At 44.8% G+C, this 15,152-nt stretch overlaps 1 protein-coding gene across 4 annotated transcripts in view; it reads left to right on the top strand.

Moving 5' to 3' along the window:
• LOC150102870 (uncharacterized) overlaps nucleotides 1-15,152 on the top strand; it is a 96,435-nt gene that overhangs the window by 76,815 nt on the left and 4,468 nt on the right. For 3 of the 4 annotated variants that reach the window (XM_090397456.1, XM_090397455.1, XM_090397459.1), the window contains exons 3-8: nucleotides 5,278-5,370; nucleotides 7,889-8,012; nucleotides 8,997-9,418; nucleotides 10,608-10,721; nucleotides 13,177-13,343; nucleotides 14,531-14,676. In XM_090397456.1, coding sequence (XP_090253582.1) covers nucleotides 5,278-5,370; nucleotides 7,889-8,012; nucleotides 8,997-9,418; nucleotides 10,608-10,721; nucleotides 13,177-13,343; nucleotides 14,531-14,676 — 1,066 coding nt within the window. The remainder of the gene's footprint in view (nucleotides 1-5,277; nucleotides 5,371-7,888; nucleotides 8,013-8,996; nucleotides 9,419-10,607; nucleotides 10,722-13,176; nucleotides 13,344-14,530; nucleotides 14,677-15,152) is intronic. The other variant, XM_090397458.1, reaches the window with a different exon arrangement.

Here is a 15,152-nt window from a genome sequence, read left to right as displayed (position 1 = left end):
GAGACATTTCTCGTGACTAGAATTTCACGGGTGCTGCTAATATCCCTTCCGAAAAATCTAATTCTAAATTTCTAATTCTTCATCTAATTTCCTTTCGGCTGGCAGTCGGTCGTTATTAATTATAGCCCGCTTTAGCCTTCGTAAAGAGAACTGTGTAAAATAATGCTTTCAAATATGGCATGGAGACGGCATTTATAGGGAACGGCCAAGATCAAGCGAATGGAGAGAAGTTTCGCTCCAAACCAGTAAAATTATTTTCTGTTTATAACATTAAATGCTTTGTAAGGGCATCAATAAATGAACGCTTGGCTAATTCCGCAATGTGGTGCTTTATTTCAGACGGAGTGTCAACTTTGCACATGGCCTTCTTCATGCAAACCGTGTTGTGGTGCCACAATGAAGGGATGTCTTTCGCAGTGGTGGTATTTGTTTCTTGGATACTACATTTCTGGGGAGGGAGAAATGATCTTACCCAGAAGAGCAAAATAACCGTTTCCAGGGTGCCTTGAAATTGCGTCGATTTCTAGTACGCCATATCCACGAGGGGAGTGATCGAGATCCACCGCGACTCATGTCCCACATCACCTGCAGCGCTTCTCCATGAAGAAACTAAAATGCCTTTCTTCACAATGCGACGTACGCGACACTGATTTCTTTTAGTAACCTTTTTCCCAAGACGATGATTCCTGAGATGCTGTCGATGCAGTGATCTGCCTTGTCACGTGCAATATAAGATTCCAGTGATTTCTTTCATGCCTGTACTCACGCACGAAGTAATTCTTTCCAAAGAGAGAGAGAGAGCAAGAAATAATGGATGTCCCTGAATGCCCTCCACCAAAGTCGTGTAGGGCTGCATTATGCAGGAAAGGGCTTGCAAAACAGGCACAAGAACACACTGCCCTAATTAGCCGCATTGGCCATAATTCCACCCAGTATAGAAAGAGATCTGTCGCATAAGCGCACTTTTCGTGTAGACTCTTGCCACGCTTCTCGCTACACTCGCCAAGGATGAGAAAGTCCCCCTGATTGGTGGCTGTGGCAAAGTCGATTGCACGAGGACTTCTTCAGACTGCATTTGAACATTTCTAGCACTGCTGACCCGAGTTGGATGCGAGAAAGTTCTTGCGTCTTCTTGTTCCTCCTCCCCCAAAGGAAAGACTTCGGGGAAATGGAAGTAAAAGACGATAGTGCAACTGTTCCACGAGGTAAAAGAAATGCTGACGACGTTCGTTTGTTCGCTTACGAACGAAACGGTAGCGAACAAAAGTTTCAACAGATCAAAGAAATCAGCGTTGCGGTTCGGAGAGGATTCCGTAACATAGTTGGAACCGCGTGTGCTGTTATCAATCTCCGAGAAGTTAATTTCCCGGAGAAAAACAAAAGACGTTTCCGCAGTAAGGGGATCTCAATGAAGCTGCACTTTGAAATCGCCTTTTACATTTCTTCGTTTTCCAGGGAGGGTCAAGGATGTCGCTTGTGCGTATTGCCGGAAATCTTTAAATCTCCGAAACACTAACCGCTTCGGAATAACGTTCACTTTTCGTTCATCTTCTCCAAAGATGTTTTGTTGCGCACTTCGATTTCTTCGAAGACGTCGAAGAGAAAAGTTGTCCAGGCTCGATGAATCTCTTCTGAAAGCCTTCATCACTGTGCTACCCTCCGCTGAATCTCCCCCCCCTCTCTTTCCCTGCATGCAACAAACTCAAACGGATTCCGCTGCCACATCTTTAAAATTCCCTTCGATGTGCTTTTCATTGATTCCGTTTCTTCTTGAGCGCTGCTGTTTCTGCTTCTAAAAAACCTGTAAATGAACACATGCAGTCATCTGACGATGCCGTTTCTGCTCGCCTTCATTCCCAAATGGAGGTGCGCTCTGAGCGGTAGCCTATTTGGGACTCGTATTTGTTGAGACACTGAATTTTTTTCTCCTCCTGGAAATCTGCGGTACTCCAGAGAGAGAAAAAGGAAGAGCTGACCTACATGCTTGTGGCAAGGAATGAGGACAGTGTTGGTGTGTGCGAGTGCTCTTTCGCCAGCCCCTATCATTTCAAGAGGCAGCGAATTAAGACGATGTGTTTATCGTGTAATGCCGCGATGGGCAATTATTTCTGCCACATTAAAGATTAAAGCAGATCAAGGATCGGTGTGTCTGTGTGTGTGCGTGCGCGCGCGCGAACATATATGTAAAATAAACAGGAACCGGTTATTCCGGCGAATGGAATGCCGCTTCGATGGGTTGCATTTCTGGAAGTAAATAGAGATTGTTTGAAAAGGATTTGTTTGTTGCAGTCCATCTGGCGCTGATGGTAATTTGATTTTTACATTAATTTTGAGAGCACTGCCATCTGGCAAGGCAAAACAAAACAAAACAAAAAATAAAATAAAAAACTCCTCGGTAAATATATGTTTTCGAACTGCTTTTAATGTGCTAAGTGAATCTGGTTTGGAACCGACCAGTCCACTTTCATATGGGGGGGAGGGAATGAGACCCTCGAGCTGAAGTGAGTATTTCGACCGAGCGATTTCAAAAGGTCCTTCGATGTTGCAAACACATTAACGAGAATTCCGAATATCTCGATGGGAGCGAGAGCGTTTGCACAGCAACCCCCCCCCCCACCACCTTCGGACGGGCTAATGTGATCGTTGCGCGTGGCTAGGTCTGAACTCGAGATGCCAACCTGAATGACCGTTTCAACGACCTTCGGAGCACGATCTCTCAGACAAGCCCGCGAGGAAATGGGCCGTTTTGGGAATCGTCGTGCTGAACGGCACGCAATCTTTCTGGTCGGCAGCGGTGCACCGAGTGCAAACAACTCTTCGCGATCGGAAATCAATGCCTCGGTGTATGCGGGTCGCGTGCGCCGGCCAAGTGGTCTCGTGGAAAGAAGCGCGTACCATACCGATCCCACGCCTGCTATTTATCAGCACGTCGCCGCTGCCAGCGTTCTCTCTCTTTCCTTGAATCGCCGCCGATCGATTCTCATTTACTCCGAAGGACATTTGTTGGGAGGTTTCTTGCCTCTCCACCGTCAGTAGGTGTCGTCATGTGCGTTAATTATTTCGGTGCTGCCGTAGTGTCTTGTTTACTTTGTCTGTCTGTATTAGCACAACGACTGTCCTCTCACTTTCTTCCGTCACTCCTTATTATCCCCCTCCTTATCGCCCGCACATATGTCGGGGATTCCAACAACTTGCAGCGAGTGAACAAAGGTGAAAAAAAAAAACAGCCCACTTCCCCTTTCCTTCGGATGGTGACGGCACTTTTATTGCTTCGGTGCTGCCGCGTGGAGCCTCCCGAGCACGAATCGCTTCGACGGTGTCATTATTACTCACCACCATTTGCATGGAGTGCGTGTCTTCCCCCCCCCCCATCTCAAAATGTGTCGCCTAACATTACGGAATCGCAGTCGCAACCTGAAATGACTCGAACGGGTCCTAGTTGCGTGATTTGCCTCTCCTAGATGCTTATTATTGTCCGCATAGTTCACGAGACCGCCCACTCTTTGGGCGGCTCCACAGTTTTCTCTTCCACCTCGTGGAGGCTCAGAAACGGATTCGCTTCTGATGAGTGCTGCGAAGGCAAACGCGGTTCTCCATTTCCAAGAGTTTTGCATGACGTGCACTGAAAGTAGAACATTAGCTACGTCATGTTGAGCGATGACCTTACAGACAGACAACAGGAGACAGCAAACAGCACTCCGAACTGGGAAAAAACGCGGTGGCGGCTACACACCAGAAACGTGTCACCGCCAAGAAATACACAGAGCGAGCAAGCGTGTCCTTATTACATAACGCCTGTGTGTGTGTGTGCGCGCGCGCGCACGTTTTTTTTAAGAGTTCCACGGCATTGCCGAACAGCAAATTAAACTTTGGTCAGCGGAGCAGCACAATGAGCCTTGACGACTCGCCCAAATACTCCGAAGGATCTCAGAAACTTTGCTTTCCCCCCCCTCCCCCCAACGAATGCATTTCTTGTGGGCTGCAACTCTTTGTTTCCTACACGATGCGTCATCGTCCCCTTTTTTTTGGCGCTAATCCGAAACTGCCGCTTCTCAGCACCACCCTCTGACTGCTGTTGCCTTTCCTTGTCCTTAATGGCTCGGTCTGTCGTCCCGTAAACCTTTTCGATTACGTTACTTATTCCTACGTTAGGATCAGCTTTGGTGTAGACATCGTTCATAAGCTTTCCCCAACCACCTCGTCCTGCCCGACCGAAGCCGTCGTTTTGAAGAGAGCCGACTGCCGTCGTTGCCACTCGCTGTGTTGTGTTTGTCGGCACTAATTGCGCGCCGATGTGTTCGAGTTGTTTAGACGATAACAGGCGCGCCCTCCTGTCATATCTATCGATCACTCGTTTCCTCGCCCGTGCGTCCTTACACACGTGTAATCGAGGATTTTTTTTTCTCTCTCTTTCTCTATGTCGTGCTTTCGGCGTCGGACCATACATTTCCGTATTTCTGCCGAGCAATTTAACTTGCTGCGCACCTGCGCGATAACGACTCCATTCTCGACGATATCTCTTCATCAGAAGTGTGTGAACATTCTCTCGGCGTGAGGCAGCGCACTGACACGATGCGATTTTTAATTACGAACAGTCTTTGCGCTCCGAAGTCGGTAGCAACGAAGCCGCCACCATCGAGTTGGAAACACGTGGATTGGAATCTCCTCGCAAAACCCACGAGTCGATCAGAGAAACAGCAGGAGCGAGCCATGGAGAGTGAATGTGGATTAAAAACCGCTTCTGACCGAAATGACTGCTTTAAAAAATAAAATAAAAAATGGCCGTAAGAGACCTGGTCCATAAAGGAAGACAATAAACGCGTTCAGAAGTTCAAATAAAGATTGGTGTTTCGATAGCAAACTGTTGCAGGGAATTTTTTATTCGAAGAAGGGCAGCTTCTTTATAATTAGGCAACCCTTGAGAGTCCAGTTGTGAGCAGTGGAGAAACATGAAGATCTTTTATGAGAAACGTCTTGATGGATTACATTCCTCATTCTCCTCCTCCTCTTTCATAACCGTTGCTTTTGGGATGTCATTGCCAAAAGACAACACTGGCAAAAACCTTGGAACGTCATTTAAAAAAAATGCGTATTTTCGGTGGGGGTAAGAAGGATCCCTCGAGCTTGCAATGCTGCGATGTTTGATCAACAAGCATTTGTGTGACTGGCTGAAAATTGTTAGGGTTGTGGCAGTCGCATTTTAGATAGATAGATAGTGGTGAAATTAGTGAAAGGAATGCCGAAATCATCGTCCTCATAGTTCTTCTGTTTTTCCAGAGGGCGATGCTACATTTCGAGCAGCTGGAGAAACAGAACCAGGACCAGTTTCTGGGAGGGACGAAAATGAAAGTGATAGCGAAGCCAAAACATGTAAGTACTCGAACAGGTCCTTTTTATACTCAAGTAATAAATCTTTTAAGTGAGATAAGTGGTGGTGGCGGTGTGTGCGTGCGTGCGTGCTGGCTGGCTGGCATGAGTGGAGTGGTCATTGATATGCTATAAAATTGCGAAATGCATCTTACACAAATGAAATGAATCCCTTGAAGAAACTTCTCAGAACGCTAGTTTTTTTTCCCCCCCTTGAGATGCTCCTTTAAGTGTGTCAGTTGCAAGTCTCTTATGCCTGGAAAAATTCTTTACCAATGAAAAGATGGCCCCCAGTACCCATACAGAACTTTTATGAAAATGACATATTTCGGATGACCTTTCGTTGTCAAAGGAATAATTACTTTTACTAAGACCAAGGCAACAGAACACTTATCTTGCTCCCGTGGGACTCGAGGCAAACCGCCTGAGGAATTTCCAATCCCAGAATATCTCAGATCTATACGCATGCTGAATGTTGTACTGAGAATTCCTCACAAAAGCTGCTAAAAACGAAAGAGCACGGAGCTCGGTTCACCTTTGCACCACAGTTGGATTTAATAACACAAAAAGATCCGAAAAGGTTGTATTTCAGCCTTTTAAGGGTTTCATTAAGTAGATAGAAGATTTCAAGTCCTTAGTGCTCGTCACGAGCCTGATAGAAACCGGAAATGTCTGCGATAGTTCTTGTCAAGTGTGTCTTCTACCGGCGACTGAAACACTTACCTCGAAAGGAACCATTAAAAATATTCCTTCGCATTGGCAACGAGAAGAAAAATGGCAATTTACTGCTAAACTGGCAAACTTCCACCAAGAAACCGGAGTGACTGACAGCGAGAAATCATTACTGCAACGTTCAGAGTTTGGCACACCTTTGTAACAGTTACCATTCTGTTCCGAATGTGGTGAGCAGGAAATTTCGCGATAGAGGATGGGTCTTCGCAATTCGACTCTGCATGTGGATGCGAACCACAGAAAGACCAACGCGTAAGCGTTTCCGCCTTTGACCTGAGAAAAAAGACCAAGCATTTGGTAGAGAGAGAGAGAGAAGGGAGGAAAAATCCTTTGATCTGAGAAGGCGGAAAGAAGCGACGCGAAGGGTGCCAACAAAAATGACTCTCTCACCTATCCCCAGTCTGGGTGTTCCTTGGGGTGTTTATGAGATCTCACATCTTCCAAAAGTGACCTTAATTAAAGCAACAAGTCGCTATTAACGATGGCAACAACTTGCTGATGGAACGATGAAATAAATTAGGAGTGACATAACAAAGCGAGGACGGTCATGATCAGCGATAATTTCTACGCCATTAGCGACCCAGCGATCGAAACAGTTGGTCTTTTTTTTTTTCATTTGTCCTTACGGAAATGTGTAATCTACGGGCACACTCATCACCCAATTAGGCAGTGACGCGTGCGAAGCTAAACTTAGAATTTGCGCAGCCGTTTGATTATAAGAGCAAGAAAATTACCGACTGATAACGTTTAAGAGTGTTAAGGGGATTTTCTGGGCTATGTGGAGGGGAAAGTGAACTCCTGGGTGGCAAATGCCTATTTCGGTCATTTTAATAATTCCGCTAATATTAAAGTGGGCAACGAAGGTCATTTTCTCCTTTCGTGGTTATCGCTGATGAAACACATCACGTGCTGATCTTTAAGCTGTTTCGCAGATTCCAAGCGTGACATTCTTCCCACGAAGCTTCGATCTCCTGAGTAACTATGAATCCCAAAATATGTGGGGTTGAACCAAGCTGCTGGGAGGAGCGGTGCCGCTAATTAATAGCGAATTCGTAAACCGACGCGCTTTGTAATATCAAACGCATTAAATGAACAACTAAGCCAGTAGACGACATCCTGTTCAGGCGCTCCCCTTCGCTGTGGATATAACCACGAGCAGAAATCTAAATCCTTCCAGGAGCTTTGAATTCAGAGATCCGACTTTACGAGTTGTATTAAAAATCAATATTTGCTTATTTTTTCTCTTTCGGCAATCAATGAATCTTTCTCATTGAGATCGGCCTAGCTGACTGTACTCAGCAAAATTTTTTTTTGGTTATTGCGGTTATTGAATCGTTCGCCAATTTATAACCACAATCCTGATCATTCTAGATGAATACAGCAATGGCAGTGGATCCAGACTTCAAGGCAAATTGAACATCGACATTTAATGAAAGGTCCATGGGTGAACGGCAGCGAAACACCGATCCGGGTTCAGCATACACTGTAATGGGCGACTCTCCAAACAACAGAGAATATCTTTATTCGGTACGTGAACACGAGGAAAAGTAGGTGTTCGTACAGAAGAAGGCTAACGAAGTTTATTATACACTGTTGCTGGGTTACGATATCAAAGTAAACACTTCTACCCCGATAACTTCAGCAGCGCCCGTCAAAGTAGCAGAAACGAAGGCGCCTCGTGGGAAAAAAAAGCAAAAGTGGCACTCCCTCTATTAATAGGCTTAATTATGCTCCGAAATGATTGCGAATGCGCGCTTGTCTAACGTTTCTGTTTTTCTGTATCCTTCAGGTGACAGCAGGATCCCAGTCCGACGAGCGACAAGTCCCCGATGTTCAGGGCATTTCACGGATCCAGGAGAACGCAGCACAAGAGATAAAGCCCGACGTATCTCACGGTGCCAGCGACTCGACGTGTAAGTTTTCTGTGCATTCGTGGCTATCGATTCATTGATGTATGCTCGTGCGAATCGGCATTGTTTACAGTGCGTGCTTCGGATGGATGTCTTCTGTGTTTGTTTGCGCAACACAGCCTTCTTCGAGACACGAACTCTTTCGTCGTTTTTTTAAGACTGTGTGTGTGTGTGTGTGTGTGTGTGTGTGTGTGTGTGTGTGTGTGTGTGTGTGTGTGTTAGACGAGGGTATTTGCAAGCGTATTTCTCATGGGTGGTGTAAAAATGGGTTTCACGGCTATCCATTGCCGCACGGCAGAGCCTCGAACTCCATGATTTTTTATTATTTTTTGCCGAGAGTAATGAGACATCACTGTTTAACCTCTCGGCTTCTAGTTCCGTCACAGTTCCCAGGAGGTGCCTACGTGACGACGCAGCGCCTTCAGGGTTCAGACTTGGAGAGAATGCCGAACGAGAATGTTCGGAGAAAACAAAAACATCAGTTTGCTGTGCAGTGTTCCCTGGGAGCGTGGCGAATCTTGACGCATTGAGCAAGGAGAAAAGCGCTTTACGAGGAGATTAAAATCTTTCCGTCTAACTATTAATGCACACATTAATAGTTAGACCGAAAGGTTTTAATTTCCGAGTACTTCCGTGAGACTCTGAAACAGAACTTTCGTAGCATTTCGCGACTTGTATTCAGGCGTGCGAACTTATCGAAGCGCTGCTTTCTAGTGGGTGGTTTCGGCAATAAACTTACGGGTAAAAAGTAGGGGACGAAATAAATCGGACTGAGGATGGAACGGCACCGAACTCGAAAACAGATAAAACTCCCTTCATATGAACGCGGATAAACAGCTGACAGTCGGGATCCATTCGGCAGTTCGCACTAACTTTCTTTTTTGCATGCAGCGCCCTCTGCTGGCAAGACGCGAATATCGTTACAACGATGAGTTTCCATTCAGATGTTTTCCCATCAGATTTCAAAAAAGTGTTTTTCTTTGACAGATTTCAAGAGCATGCCGATGTCAGAAAGACTTCTTACGAGTCCGTACGACGATGCCACCGATGAAACCAAAACGTCCGGAATCAGAGCCAAAAAGAAGTTACGGAAACGGTTGCTTGCGAGGTTGTACCACAAGGGCGGTGATCTGAGTCCGACTCGATCGGTGAAGAGAGAAGTCCAGGAAGGAGTGGCTCCGAGGAACCGACGGCTGCTCTCCCAGCTCGCGCTCACCTGGAGACACAGACGACTGCTGTACAACTGCCACGCCGTGCGAAGACGTCGGCTTCGCTCGGGACTGGACATGGTCACCCGACACCGACGGAAGAAAGCCAACTCGTCTCTGATGTACAAGATTAACGGCGAAAATCTAATGAGATCCGAGGGTCATTCTCCGGCCATACACATGGACGACTTAGCCGCCAAGGTAAGACTTGCCTTTGGAGTAAGACAGTGTTTAAGATTTTATTCTCTGACGATTGGATAACGAGGAAAACCCCGAATTCCGAAAATGCAAATGAAATCGAAGCGAGTACCTCCTCCGCAGCCACCATTGATGGCACCTTCTTCTGTTCAGAACCTTTTGAATGTTTCCAAAGAGCCTTCACAACCAATCCCTTAGTTAAAGCTTTCATTTCACGAGTCCAGCCTGACTGACAGGCAGCGTTTTCCAGATAGCTTCTCTAAGCAGTGACTGGTTAGCAATTATTAGCTATCCGTTAACCAAAAACCAATATGCATCTTATTTCTTTTGCAGCTGCTTTGCCATTTGTCTTTTAGACCACTCGTGTTTTTTTCCAAATTGGTTCACTGTTATTGGACCATTTCATGTATTGCTTTATTCCCTTCGAGGCCCCGCTGCAAATCTCATTGATATATATATATTGTGATAGCGGATCATTCATCATCTAGCCCTAACTGAACGTCCTTGCCTCACGAAATTATTGCATTAAAAGAGAGAAAGAGGAAAAAAAAGAGACTAAAACGAGTTCTAGAATATTTACTTCAAGCCATTCAAAGGACCATCTTCAGTCGAGAATGGATAGCGGTTAGCTCAAATGTCTGTAAATCCTGTTCTGAATTCTCACTTTTCTTATGTGGCTCTCCTAATAACCAGAGACGCATGCCACGTGTGAAGCGTGTTTCCGAAACAGAAAGTGTGTCGCAGAATTCTCTTTAAAAGTGAATGATATTTTATGAAATTTTAATTAGTTCTCTCCTGAAGGGCCCTTTGAAGTGACCCAGTGTCCTTTTTCTATCCTCACTCTTCTAGACCAATCCACAGTTAAGCTCAAGACGCATCGAAAGCTTCCCCTTCTATCATATCATTCTTGGGAACAACTTTCTTACGTACTTACTCTTCCTCCCATCTTCGTAACTGGTTGAGGAGACAATCGCTTCAATTTCCACTGCAATGTTAAAAGCAAGGATCCGATAATATGTTGGATTAACCTCCTTATTCGGTCTAATTTGTAAGAACTCAAAGCTAATGAGGCCTTGAGTCCTTGCAAAGTCTTAACGTGACGTGCGTATTAATGAACCGAATACTTCAGTGTGATATTTCTTCGAAGGGTGGCGACCTCCATTAACTGTTGGAATGTTATTTCTGCTTGCAGGCGTCCACAGAAACCTCCAGTGGCCACGTGATGCCTCCAGAAATGAAGAGACTGATGGTAAACAAGGCGCTCGGGGAGACGATCCTGCACCGTGCTGCTCGCCTTGGCTATCCTGTAAGTTTCTGCAGTCTCGAGTTTCCACGAGTAGAAAAGTTGTGTGTGTGTGCGTGCGTGCGTGGTAACCCGATGCCCAGCCTTTTGTTCCCTAGGCAACACTGATATTTGTCTTCCCTCCCTTCTAATTAGAGAGTAAACAGAGGTGACCGAAAAACCACCGGAAGATGAACGCAGTCTAATTATTTGCGGTTGGTGATTGGCATAACCACCGAAAATAACGCACGCTGTCTAATTAAGCTATCATAGCGGCAAACATCGTAGTTCGACTCGCATTTTCACATTTTACAAAAGGGACAAAAATGAAGGGAAGCAAGTAAGGGTTCAGTGTGTAAACGCTGCTGCACAAGGTGATGCTGCTTGGGCACCACCAATCGCGTCTTAATCAGTGCGTGTGAAGGCCTACTTTTATATTCTGTACGTGTTTAAGAGTGGATTCAACTGACAGAATCACCTTCGTAAAGCAACAAACATCATGCAGGAATTGTGTGTCGAGAATCGAAACAATGAATATGCTTGCTAATCCAACCTGACCGATCCACCGATTTTTGCGCCGTGTCGTGGGATGCCACTAACGTTAATTCCCTCTGATTTTTCGCGCTGGTTCTTTCATGCCTGTTCGGAATGCATGCATGCAGATGTTTGGGCAGAATAAGCGTACTGAATGGTTTGCGATGATTACTTTGTTTTCCAGCTTGTTTAGCCGCACAATGGTGGCGACGATGATGATTCCAAGCCGCCACGAACGAATTGTTTACGCTAATTTCCCCAGCGACCACCTGCACTCCAAACATCTCCTTTGTTGCGAAGTCTACAGGGGGATTCCTTCGCATATACGAATTCCATAACTCCCTCACATCGAGGATTTAATTACGCCACCTATTTTTGGAGTGCCAAAGAAATTCTCCTCTTTCTGCGGCCCCTGGGTTTTCGCGTCTTCCCCCTTGTGTTTCGCTTGAAAGAACAACTATTAAGGAACAGAAGTCGACTGTTGTGGACCCGCATAATTTTAAATTTTGTGAAAGACTTAATATCTTTAAGTGTAACGCGAATTTTAATTTCGCCCCCAACACCCACAGTCACCGAGGTTGTTTGATGTGTGCAAAACTCGACTTTTGTGTTCCTCTATTTCGGCTGCAACAGCGAAACGATGCGAACTGCACTCTCGACATCATCGCTGGAAAAGCAGGCACGCTTTTTAACTCCCGTACATTTTGTAGATCGAGAATCTAAGCGATTTGGAAATATTTGAATAATTTTTGCAGCGACATTAGATTAATTTATTTTAAACTAATCACGTAAAATAATCGAGACAATTTTATTAATTACAGCAAGACCTCGCTCTCCGATTAGTTGAACTAATTACTGCGAAGATGTGCATCGTCACGAGCGAAGGTTAGCGAAAAATCAACTCTGCTGCGATTCCAACAAAAACATAATTCGGAAGTACCACTCTCCGCATTTCCCGTTCACTTATTCAATCAGCTGCACGAGTTGGATTTTGGCTTGAACAACTAACGAACGTAACCTGATTTCATCATTGCGAATGCAGTAACTGAACAATACCAGCTGAAATATTTCTGCACTTTTTTCCTACTCGCTTTTTATTGCAAATATTGTGTGTGAGAGAGAGAGAGAGAGAGAGAAGTATGGTGAATTTTGAGTTTCTCTTAAGTGTCAGTTCTTGTAGGTCTGTTGAGATTCTCTCCATCACGGACAGAATCTCCAAAACATTTAACGAGAAACCACAGATTGCTAGCTTCCGGTTAACTGTGACTGGCTGATAAAATTCACGTATTGATAAATTTAAAACGTGTTTCATAAGCATGTGTTTACAACGACCTTCGCATTCTGAGAGGGATCCGATGCTTTCAGGTTGTCTTTTCCATCGAGGATTAATGAGGTGGTGGTTGATCCGACCTTATGCCTTTGAGATATGATTTGTAGCATAAAATGCATCGTTGGGCGGAACCATGAAACTTTAATCTGCATTGCGGTGGATCTTATTTACACACGCAGCCACGAGTGATTTTGACTATTTTTACCGAACGTATTTTAATATTCGTCTTCAACGCTAAATTGAATTAGAAGTTTTTAGGAAACTGCGAATAAAAAATGCCCGTTTATTAATTTATTATTGCGAAGACATAAACTGGAGAGCGCATTCAAATGGTAGGCACAGCACATCACTCTAATAATAACAAAACGCTTTCTCCCTGTTTCCCTTGAACTGAGTTCGATACAAGAAACACGCATTTCGTACTACAACTGATTACAAACAACGACAAGAAAAAAAAAAAAAAATCGGGAATCTGTAATTCCCGATTGAATCCCTCGTGCCCATCCAGTTCAGTTCGACACCTGTTAGCTGATGATCTCTCTCTCTCTCTCTCTGTCTCACACACCCTTGCAAGTGAGAACGCAGTAGCTTAGTGATGTCCTTTTGTTTCCGCAGGAAGTGGTTCTCTACTGCCTTGAAACTAATTACTGTGATGTCAATGCACGAGACAACGCAGGCTACACCCCTCTACACGAATGCTGTTCTCGTGGCCACTTAGGCATCGCTCGAGCCCTTCTTCAGTACGGTGCCGACGTGAATACGAGTGCTGCAGGCGGCATCAGGTAAGCAGATTTATTCTTCCGTAACCGAATAATGCCCTTCCGTAAATATAAATAACGAGTGTTCATCCTTACTGCCGCCGTGAGGGGAAGTTACCAACCGAAACGCCGACATCTTTAGCGGTGGGGGGAATGTTGAATCGAACGTGCGATCTGAAATGGAAAGATTTTCTACTGTTTTCTGGTTAGATGACTTGTCCGTAACGGAGGAGTAATAAAAGGCCATTTCTCCTTTGATTCGATATTCGCTTTGATTACGGTACTAATTCACGCCTCGAGATACGTGCACGCACTACCGAAAGACAAATGGAAATATCGGACAGCGATAATTAAATGACACAACAAAAGTCCGGTAGAACGAATGCAACATTGAGGAAAGCCCACTTTTTAATGGGTCCTTTGACTGCTTGAATTAAAGTAACATGCGAGAATATTTTTGGTTAACGAGAGCGCAGTTTTGCGATACTTTTTGGGCATCTTCGTTTCCTCTGCAGTCGTGTAAACAACACATCTGTGCTATCTGCTTGTGGATAAATGAGTATTTTTTGTTGGTTTTTACTCTTTGCGTTTGTTCATCATGAGCTCCCGAAAAGTTTCATTCTCTGCAATGCACAGATTTTATTAAATTCTAAATTAATGTTACTTGGGATTGGTGAACCATTTTATTACTTACTCATAAAAATGTTTAGAGGTGTTAAGAATGGCAAAAAAATTAAGGGACGGGCGGATCCGACCTTTAGTAATAGCTATTATAAAGTGTGACCTTTCCGTGACTGAACGTTTTTTTTTTTTTCCATGTTTGTGCCATTGTCCACACCACGGACACGGTCGCAGTCCGAATGCTTGCGATTAATTGAGCTAAAATTACTGCGCTATAAACGTTACTGAACGAGTTAATGCCGAGATCTTTTTACCTCTCAAAATGTTTAACAATTATAACGGGCGCACATCATTATAAATGCGTTTTTTTTTTTTTTTTTTTTTTTTTTTTATATTAAAGCTAAGCTTTTTCGCAATTTAAAAAAAGTTCTGGGTGCTGTGGGAAGAATGCGCAGGGCGTATGACACGCTCGCTGGTTTCAGCGTGTTGTTCGCATCTCGGAACGGGATGTTTGGGCAGCACTTCGTTTAGTAATAGCTATTATAACGTGTGACCTTTCCGTGACTGAACTCCGTGTCTTTATCACCCAGGCCTTTGCACGACGCCGTGGAGAATAACCAGGTGGAGATCGTTCGCTTATTGCTGTCCTATGGTGCCGATCCAACGATTGCAACGTATTCAGGACTCGTACCACTGACGCTTTCCCGCTCCCCAGCCATGGCCGAGTTCCTGCAAGGTGAGTACTGCGAACAGCTGATTCCATTTCGAACTCTCCTTAAAAACTGCAATAAATGCCTGCTTTAATCAAGTCGAATTTCTCAGTGTAATGCAATTCATTACGACAAGGGTTACACGTATGAGTTCCGCTGAGCCAGCACCACAATTCGGGTGCTTGCTCGGAATAAATACGAAGAATTCTGCAAACTGAACTTTGTTTTCAGACATAACAACGATCCATTTGCATGTGGTGAGCGAATTGCTTCACAACTTTCCCAACTTTAATTGCGAAAGTTGTTGGACTGCGCAGTTGATACTGTGCAGTCCAACAACAGCACTTGCCGCGTATTTGGCGCATATCTAGCAGTCGAGGTGTCCTATCTGCTCCTTGTGAGAAGCTCGGTGGGCGAATCAGGTGATTCTGCACCTGCAGCCGATAATACCGCGCGTTGTTTTTATCGAATTACACAAGGATGTGACCGTTGGCCGACGCGA

The sequence above is a fragment of the Typopeltis vanoorti genome, chromosome 9 (genome assembly GCF_054136105.1).
Source record: "Typopeltis vanoorti isolate ZY-2024b chromosome 9, IOZ_Tvanoo_1.0, whole genome shotgun sequence".
Classification (NCBI taxonomy): Eukaryota; Metazoa; Arthropoda; class Arachnida; order Uropygi; family Thelyphonidae; genus Typopeltis; species Typopeltis vanoorti.
Note: the sequence above shows the minus strand (reverse complement) of the source record. Positions and strands in the feature narration are given on the sequence as shown.